General features: G+C 53.1%; 1 protein-coding gene across 1 annotated transcript in view; it reads left to right on the top strand.

The window, feature by feature from the left end:
• Nucleotides 1-6,007: 6,007 nt before the first annotated feature.
• tcerg1b (transcription elongation regulator 1b (CA150)) overlaps nucleotides 6,008-9,457 on the top strand; it is a gene marked incomplete at its 5' end in the record, with an annotated part of 30,398 nt that continues 26,948 nt past the window's right edge. Inside the window, 3 exons of the mRNA XM_080549698.1 lie at nucleotides 6,008-6,054; nucleotides 8,213-8,435; nucleotides 9,401-9,457. The exon at nucleotides 9,401-9,457 is cut by the window's right edge and continues 90 nt beyond it. Of these exons, the coding sequence (XP_080405824.1) occupies nucleotides 6,008-6,054; nucleotides 8,213-8,435; nucleotides 9,401-9,457 (327 nt within the window). The remainder of the gene's footprint in view (nucleotides 6,055-8,212; nucleotides 8,436-9,400) is intronic.

The raw sequence follows: 9,457 nt of genomic DNA, 5'->3' as shown, positions 1-9,457 counted from the left end.
TGTGTTTCGACCGACTGATTGATTGATTGATTGAAAACTTTATTAGAAGATTTGCAGAAGTAGGTACATGAAAGTACATATTACATACAAGGTCAACTAACAGGATAAAAACCCAAGAAAGCCACTGGCTTATTTCAATTGGGGTCCCTGATGTCCTATAGGCTAGCGCATTATAACACGTCCATTCATGACATTTAAATAATATGTGTACGTTAAAATTACAATTTAAATAGAATTTTAAAACATTATCATAGAAGAGTGTGCTGCTTAGCAACCGACTGTTTTCAATTAATTGCGACAGAGCTCGTGCGCGATGGTCGTGACAGTGACGAAGCCGCGCGAGCGCCAGTTTGAATTGTCTCCCAACATTCCATGACGGTTTGTTTTATTAACGGTGACAAAGCAAAGGTGTTTACTGTGTTATTGTATGTTTTATTGAGATCACAAAGGTGTTTACTGTGTTATTGTATGTGTTATTAAGATCACAGAGGTGTTTTAACTTGTTATTAATAGCCGCAACAATGGACAGACATCCCAGACGGAGAGCCCAGGTGACCCAGAGGAGGAGAGGTGAGGCAGGGAGAGAGGAGACGGTGGAGGAGAGAGGACAGTTAAAAGTAGTTAGTAAAGTTTTGGAAAATAGACATGGGTCATTAAAAGTGCTTGAATTCCCCCCTCCCTCTCTCTCTCTCCCTCCCTCTCTCTCTCTCTCTCTCTCTCTCTCTCTCTCTCTCTCTCTCTCTCTATCCCTCTCTATCCCTCTCTAAAAAAAACATATATATTCAAAAATGTTTTACTTAGCTCGTCAACTAGTTCTGCCTCAAACTATGCCGTGTTGGGTCCTTGAATTTGAGGGAATTGAGTCTTGAAAGGTGCTTGAATTTGATGTTTCAGAAGCTGTGGGTCCGGCCTCTGCCCCGGAGAGAGAGAGGCCCCTGGGCTCTGCCCCGGAGAGAGAGAGGCCTCTGGGCTCTGCCCCGGAGAGAGAGAGGCCTCTGGGCTCTGCCCCGGAGAGAGAGAGGCCTCTGGGCTCTGCCCCGGAGAGAGAGAGGCCTCTGGGCGACGGAGAGCAGACCCGGGCCAGTCCTAACGTTATCGTCAGAGTTATCGCCTCTCAGGGGGATCCAATGCCGCCTCCGAACAACCGTAAAAGACCATACCGACGCCGACATGCCGTTGGAGTGGAGAAGAGAGCCTCTGGACGACCCTGCCGGGACCAGAGCACCTCCACATCTCTGGACCAGTTCTGTTTCCACAGTCAACAGCACCAGTCACCTGTGGTCCACACTGTCGACCTGTCCAAGCCCATCCTCGTGGACCCCCAGACGTTCACAGTGATGGACGCTGAACCCATAACCCTCAGCAAGGTTCCCTTTCCCCCGGGTCTGACCGTGACCGACTCCCCGCCTCCTCCTCCTCCGCCGCGGCCCAAAGCCCCAGCCAAGGTCACCACCCAGGGCGTCAACCTCACCATGCCCCCCTCACAAGCAGGCAACTGGACCTAATTATTCTGCATTTATTCTCATTTTAATTGATGTATTCTTTGTTTGCTTTTCTTTAAAGGTTATTTCAATGAGTGGGGCAGTCCCACTCTTATTGTATAGAGACAGACCTAACCCTAACCCTAACTAACCTGTGTCCCACGTCTAACCCTAACTAACCTGTGTCCCACATCTAACCCTACCCCTAACTAACCTGTGTCCCATGTCTAACCCTAACTAACCTGTGTTCCACGTCTAACCCTAACTAACCTGTGTCCCACGTCTAACCCTAACTAACCTGTGTCCCACGTCTAACCCTAACTAACCTGTGTCCCACGTCTAACCCTACCCCTAACTAACCTGTGTCCCATGTCTAACCCTAACTAACCTGTGTTCCACGTCTAACCCTAACTAACCTGTGTCCCACGTCTAACCCTACCCCTAACTAACCTGTGTCCCACGTCTAACCCTAACTAACCTGTGTCCCACGTCTAATCCTAACTAACCTGTGTCCCACGTCTAACCCTAACTAACCTGTGTCCCATGCGCCCCCTAGTGGTGCAGGAGGTACCTCAGAGCCAGGGCAGGAACGGCTACATCAAGAGGCCCATGAATGCCTTCATGGTGTGGGCAAGGATCCACCGCTCGGCCCTGTTCCAGGCCAACCCCGCGGCCAACAATGCAGACATCAGCGTGCAGCTGGGCCTGGAGTGGAGCCTCCTGGCTGAGGCCCAGAAGGAGCCCTACTACCTGGAGGCCCGCAGGCTCAAAGACCAGCACAGACTGGAGCACCCCGGTATGGCTGACACACACACACACACACACACACACACACACACACACGCACACACACACACAGGAGAGGCCGAATAAACACCAGTGAGAGTAAGAGTGAAGTTCTCATGGAAGGTTTTTACTGATGATACGACTGTTAGGTAGTTGATTCACAACTGTACACAAATGTACTGGATTTCCAAAGGGTTCATGTCAAAGACGTGACCCCTGCCTGACCCCTGTCTGACCCCTCCCCCCTGCCCCCCCCCCCAGGGTGGATCTACCAGCCGCGGCCGGGGAAGAGGAGGGTGTACCCCTCCCTGGAGAGCCTCTGGCCCCTCCCTGAATCCGCCCACGGCCCCTCCTCCTACCCTGGCCCCGCCCCCTACGCAGGGAGGGCCGCCCCTGGCCCCTCCTCCTACCCCGGGATCTCCCCCGGGCGCCCAGCTCCGTACCCCCGCCCCCCAGGTCAGACAGACAGCACAGGTCAGACAGACAGCACAGGTCAGACAGACAGCACAGGTCAGACAGACAGCACAGGTCAGACAGACAGCACAGGTCAGACAGACAGCACAGGTCAGACACACAGACAGATAACACTCTCCTAGACACACAGAGACAGATAACACTCTCCTAGACTCAGAGACAGATAACACTCTCCTAGACACACAGAGACAGATAACACTCTCCTAGACACTCAGAGACAGATAACACTCTCCTAGACACACACAGACAGATAACACTCTCCTAGACTCAGAGACAGATAACACTCTCCTAGACACACAGAGACAGATAACACTCTCCTAGACACACAGAGACAGATAACACTCTCCTAGACTCAGAGACAGATAACACTCTCCTAGACACACAGAGACAGATAACACTCTCCTAGACAGAGGAGTGAAGTAGACACATATAAACAGTATCATGGCGTGTGTCTAGTATGTGCTTGAATGGTTGCCGTTTGTGTGTGTGTGTGTGTGTGTGTGGCAGGCCCTGGGGAGCATGTTGTCAAGGCGACCACGGCTTCCGCCTTCCCTCTGACCAGCGGCCCCGTCCCTGCGTTCCCCCAGAATGCCGTGCAGCACCTGGTTGTCCAGCCCCACCTGGGGGGTCCGTGCCTGGTTGTCCAGCCCCAGCTGCGGGGTCTGTGCCCGGGGCTCCAGCCCCAGCTGCGGGGTGCGTGTCTGGGGGTCCGTCCCGGGGGTCCCGGGGGGGTGGGGGACGCCCCCCCCAAGCCCTTCCAGAGGCCCAGGGAGCAGCAGACGTACTACCCCCCCTGGCATGGCCCCCCCGGCCTCCTGTACCCTCTGCCCTCCATGCCCCACCCCGCAGACCTCTACCCCAGTGCCCCCCGCTACCCCTTCCCCCCCTACTTCCTGTCTGGGTCCCAGTACTCCAACCAGAGGTGAGCAGGCCCGTCCTCTCCGCTTCCTGTTTGGCTGTTTTGTTTTTCTGACGTCGTTCCGGTGTCGTTTTTAACTCCTTCAGTGCCGAGGGTGAAGGAAGTCGCCCGAGCGGGCAACATTCTAGAGTGCCGAGGGGCGACTTTATTCACATTTTTGATGCGAGCCAATCAGAGTATTGTTGCTAGGTAAATACCACACAGAACCCTCGGCACTCTAGGTGGTGAGTGTTCAGGAATTCTTCTCCGGCAGTTGGTGAATGAATTAAATTGGTGTCAGTTGGTCAGGTGACATGGTGTCTTCCTGGTGTGTTCCAGCCCGTGCCCGTACGCCCTGGGCTCCTACCCCTACCCGCCCGCCGACTACGCCAACCCCATGGCCCAGCTGAGGAGCGTCTACGGCTCCGCCTTCTCCGCCCTCAACAGGGACTACGTGTTCTCCAGGGAGGGCGGGGAGGGTGAGGGGCGGCCTGGGCTCCCCCCCGCCGCCCCAGAGGGTCTGGGCTCGCCTCCCGCCCTGGACGTGTGCTCCCTGGAGAGGGTCGTGGACAGCCCCGCCCCCGAGCCGGCCGCCAGGATACAGAGGGTCAGGGACGAGAAGAACCAGGACGTCGTTCGCCTCATGAGAATGCTCTAGGGTCACACAGACGTGTCCTAGCCCCTGACCCTAGCCCTGACCCTAGCCCCTGACCCTAGTCCCTGACCCTGGGCCTAGCCCTGACCCTAGCCCCTGACCCTAGGCCTAGCCCTGACCCTAGCCCTGACCCTGTGCCTAGCCCTGACCCTAGCCCCTGGGCCTAGCCCTGACCCTAGCCCCTGGGCCTAGCCCTGGGCCTAGCCCCTGACCCTAGCCCCTGGCCCTGGGCCTAGCCCTGACCCTAGTCCCTGACCCTAGCCCCGACCCTAGCCTTAACCCTGACCCTAGACTGACCCTAGTCCCTGACCCTAGCCCTGACCCTGACCCTAACCCTGACCCTAGACCTGACCCTAGCCCTGACCCTGGGCCTAGCCCTGACCCTAGCCCTGACCCTAGCCCTGACCCTAACCCTGACCCTAGCCCTGACTGTAGCCCCTGACCCTAGCCCTGGGCCTAGCCCTGACCCTGACTGTAGCCCCTGACCCTAGCTCCTGGGCCTAGCCCCTGACCCTGACTGTAGCCCCTGACCCTGGGCCTAGTCCCTGAACCTGGGCCTAGCCCTGACCCTAGCCCTGACCCTGACTGTAGCCCCTGACCCTAGCCCTGACCCTAGTCCCTAACCCTAACCCTGACAAAGAATGTTTGTTGATTCAGTGAATCCCTACTTTTGTAGTACCTAGACCAAAACAATTATATATAGGTTTTTATTCATACATGAATTGTCCAATGAATTCTGAAATAGTTTCAAACAACGAATCCAGTTGCACTCTCTAACCCTAACTAACCTGTGTCCCACGTCTAACCCTAACTAACCTGTGTCCCACGTCTAACCCTAACTAACCTGTGTCCCACGTCTAACCCTAACTAACCTGTGTCCCACGTCTAACCCTAACTAACCTGTGTTCCACGTCTAACCCTAACTAACCTGTGTCCCACGTCTAACCCTAACTAACCTGTGTCCCACGTCTAACCCTAACTAACCTGTGTCCCACGTCTAACCCTAACTGACCTGTGTCCCACGTCTAACCCTAACTAACCTGTGTCCCACGTCTAACCCTAACTAACCTGTGTCCCACGTCTAACCCTAACTAACCTGTGTTCCACGTCTAACCCTAACTAACCTGTGTTCCACGTCCAACCCTAACTAACCTGTGTCCCATGTCTAACCCTAACTAACCTGTGTCCCACGTCTAACCCTAACTGACCTGTGTTCCACGTCTAACCCTAACTAACCTGTGTTCCAGAGTTACTAGTTAGTAGTGTTGTAGTTAACCCTGTAGGTTACCTGTGTTACATACTGTCACTGCTGACCTCATCTGCATGTTCTGTCCCAATTAAAATGCAATGAAATAAACAGATTTACTCATACACATGAATACTCTTTGCCATTGTTGTTCTACAAAGATACATTCTGTGGAAATGAGTGAAGCAGGGATTACAGAGACCTTACAGAAGAGTAAATAAATACATCTTATTATAGAGCATAATAATGTTTATAACAGTAACCCGAGCTGAACAAAGACCTGGCGGAACCTCTGCCCTGGGCGTCATCCAGTCAGACCTCCTATCACACGGCCCGTGACGAGACTGACACTCCAGGCGGCCAATCACAGGGCCCGCACTGAGACTGACACGCCAGTTGGCCAATCGCGTGTACAAGATTGTGTTTCCAGTAGGCGTATCCAGGAAGAGCCGCTTCATGTTCCTGTAATGGCGGACCACGGAGAGAGCGACAGCATCGGGTTCAGCGACAGCAGGTGAGAGACCAACCTTAACCCGAGCAGAAGCATCCTATTACCCGGGGTGACCCTAACCCTAACCCGGGGTGACCCTAACCCGGGGGCTCGAGCGGGGAACCCTGGGAACCTGCAGGCTGCTCAGAGCTCTGGTCTGGTTAGCCTGTAGTAGCTGCTAGGCTAGCTGCTCCCGTCGGCGGAGACCGCAGTGGGGCTAACCTATGCTAAGCTAGCGAGCTAAGGCAGACGGCAGAGACCGCAGTGGGGCTAACCTATGCTAAGCTAGCGAGCTAAGGCAGACGGCAGAGACCGCAGTGGGGCTAACCTATGCTAAGCTAGCGAGCTAAGGCCAGCTTGGCCAGCAGTGATGATGATGTGCTGCTTGCTTGCGGGGGAACTTGAATGCTAGTCGAAGCTAAAGCTAACACAGACCTGCTAACATCCCATAGACCTGCTAACATCTCATAGACCTGCTAACATCCCATAGACCTGCTAACATCTCATAGACCTGCTAACATCTCCTAACCCTGCTAACATCTCATAGACCTGCTAACATCCCATAGACCTGCTAACATCTCATAGACCTGCTAACATCTCATAGACCTGCTAACATCCCATAGACCTGCTAACATCTCATAGACCTGCTAACATCCCATAGACCTGCTAACATCCCATAGACCTGCTAACATCTCATAGACCTGCTAACATCTCCTAACCCTGCTAACATCTCATAGACCTGCTAACATCTCATAGACCTGCTAACATCTCATAGACCTGCTAACATCTCATAGACCTGCTAACATCCCATAGACCTGCTAACATCCCATAGACCTGCTAACATCTCATAGACCTGCTAACATCTCATAGACCTGCTAACATCTCATAGACCTGCTAACATCTCCTAACCCTGCTAACATCCCATAGACCTGCTAACATCTCCTAACCCTGCTAACATCTCCTAACCCTGCTAACATCTCCTAACCCTGCTAACATCTCATAGACCTGCTAACATCTCATAGACCTGCTAACATCTCACAGACCTGCTAACATCCCATAGACCTGCTAACATCTCCTAACCCTGCTGACATCTCACAGACCTGCTAACATCCCATAGACCTGCTAACATCTCATAGACCTGCTAACATCCCATAGACCTGCTAACATCTCATAGACCTGCTAACATCTCACAGACCTGCTAACATCCCATAGACCTGCTAACATCTCATAGACCTGCTAACATCCCATAGACCTGCTAACATCTCATAGACCTGCTAACATCTCATAGACCTGCTAACATCTCATAGACCTGCTAACATCTCCTAACCCTGCTAACATCCCATAGACCTGCTAACATCTCATAGACCTGCTAACATCTCATAGACCTGCTAACATCTCACAGACCTGCTAACATCCCATAGACCTGCTAACATCTCATAGACCTGCTAACATCCCATAGACCTGCTAACATCTCATAGACCTGCTAACATCTCACAGACCTGCTAACATCCCATAGACCTGCTAACATCTCACAGACCTGCTAACATCCCATAGACCTGCTAACATCTCATAGACCTGCTAACATCCCATAGACCTGCTAACATCTCATAGACCTGCTAACATCTCACAGACCTGCTAACATCCCATAGACCTGCTAACATCTCACAGACCTGCTAACATCCCATAGACCTGCTAACATCTCATAGACCTGCTAACATCCCATAGACCTGCTAACATCTCATAGACCTGCTAACATCTCATAGACCTGCTAACATCTCATAGACCTGCTAACATCCCATAGACCTGCTAACATCTCATAGACCTGCTAACATCCCATAGACCTGCTAACATCCCATAGACCTGCTAACATCTCCTAACCCTGCTAACATCCCATAGACCTGCTAACATCCCATAGACCTGCTAACATCCCATAGACCTGCTAACATCCCATAGACCTGCTAACATCCCATAGACCTGCTAACATCCCATAGACCTGCTAACATCTCATAGACCTGCTAACATCTCATAGACCTGCTAACATCTCATAGACCTGCTAACATCTCATAGATACGAGCCGTTTAGACAGACGATGACCATGATGTTACCTGGTGGTCGTGTTCGTCATGACACGGGTGTGTGTGTGTGTGTTTGTTGTGACGCCCCCCCCCCCTCCTCCTCCCAGGATGACCCAGCAGCAGCAGACGCTGCGTTTCCGCGGCCCCGCCCCCCCCAGTCCGGTCATGCGGGGGCCCCCGCCCCTCCTCCGCCCCCCGCCGCCCCCCTTCGGCATGATGAGGGGGCCCCCCCCCAGGCCGCCTTTCGGCCGGCCGCCCTTTGACCCCAGCATGCCGCCGATACCGCCGCCGGGAGGGATGCCCCCGCCCATAGGACCGCCTCACCTCCAGGTAAGGGCTGTCTCACCTGCCTCACCTCCAGGTGAAGCCTCCTACACACTGTGCGGTTTTTGTACTGTCCAAGATGAAAGATCACCAGTCGTGGCTGTGGTCTATGTGGTCCTGGGTCCAGAACGGCGGTCCTACGTCGTACTGTGTGTATGTGTGTGTGTGTGTGTGTACTGTGTGTGTGTATGTGTGTGTGTGTGTATGGTTCAACGATGACTGATGTTACGGTCTTGCGACCAAAGACGGCCTGCGACAATGTGAACGCTGCTACGACCTCCGACCTCCGTCAACTAACCAACAAATAGAAATGCAGAATGGAATGACGCAATGAACACAGAGACCACACAGAGACACACAGAGACACACAGACACACAGATACAGAGACACACAGGCACAGAGACACACAGAGACACACAGAGACACACAGAGACACACAGAGACCACACAGAGACACATAGATACAGAGACACACAGACACATAGATACATAGATACAGAGACACACAGACACACACAGACACAGAGACCACACAGAGACCACACAGAGACCACGCAGAGACCACACAGAGACACAGAGACGACACAGGCGCTAACCTCAGATGCTGCCATGGCAACCGGACGTATGCTGATGACACTGCCGCGTGTCTACGGTTCAAGGTCGTGTCTCGTCGCCCAGCGTGCTGCATCACGTTGACGGTCGTACCCAAGATTATTAGTTCCCTGTCGCAGTGTGGCAATGAGCTTATAAGATCGCAGAAACCTCAGTGTGTAGGAGGCCCAGAGCAATGGCCAGCCATTTAAATGCGTTGTTGATGTTGTTGTCATTGTTGAAGTTGTCGTTGTCGTTGTTGAGGTTGTTGGTGATGATGATGTTGTTGATGATGTAGTTGTTGGTGATGATGATGATGATGATGATGTAGTTGTTGATGTTGTTGTTGTTGATGTTGTTTGTTCTTGTTGTTTTACAGAGGCCGCCCTTCCTGCCCCCCCCCATGGGCAGCATGCCCCCCCCTCCAGGGATGATC

Source organism: Nansenia antarctica (assembly GCF_963989245.1).
Source record: "Nansenia antarctica genome assembly, chromosome: 20".
NCBI lineage: Eukaryota > Metazoa > Chordata > Actinopteri > Argentiniformes > Microstomatidae > Nansenia > Nansenia antarctica.
This window is presented reverse-complemented; position numbering and strand designations above follow the sequence as displayed.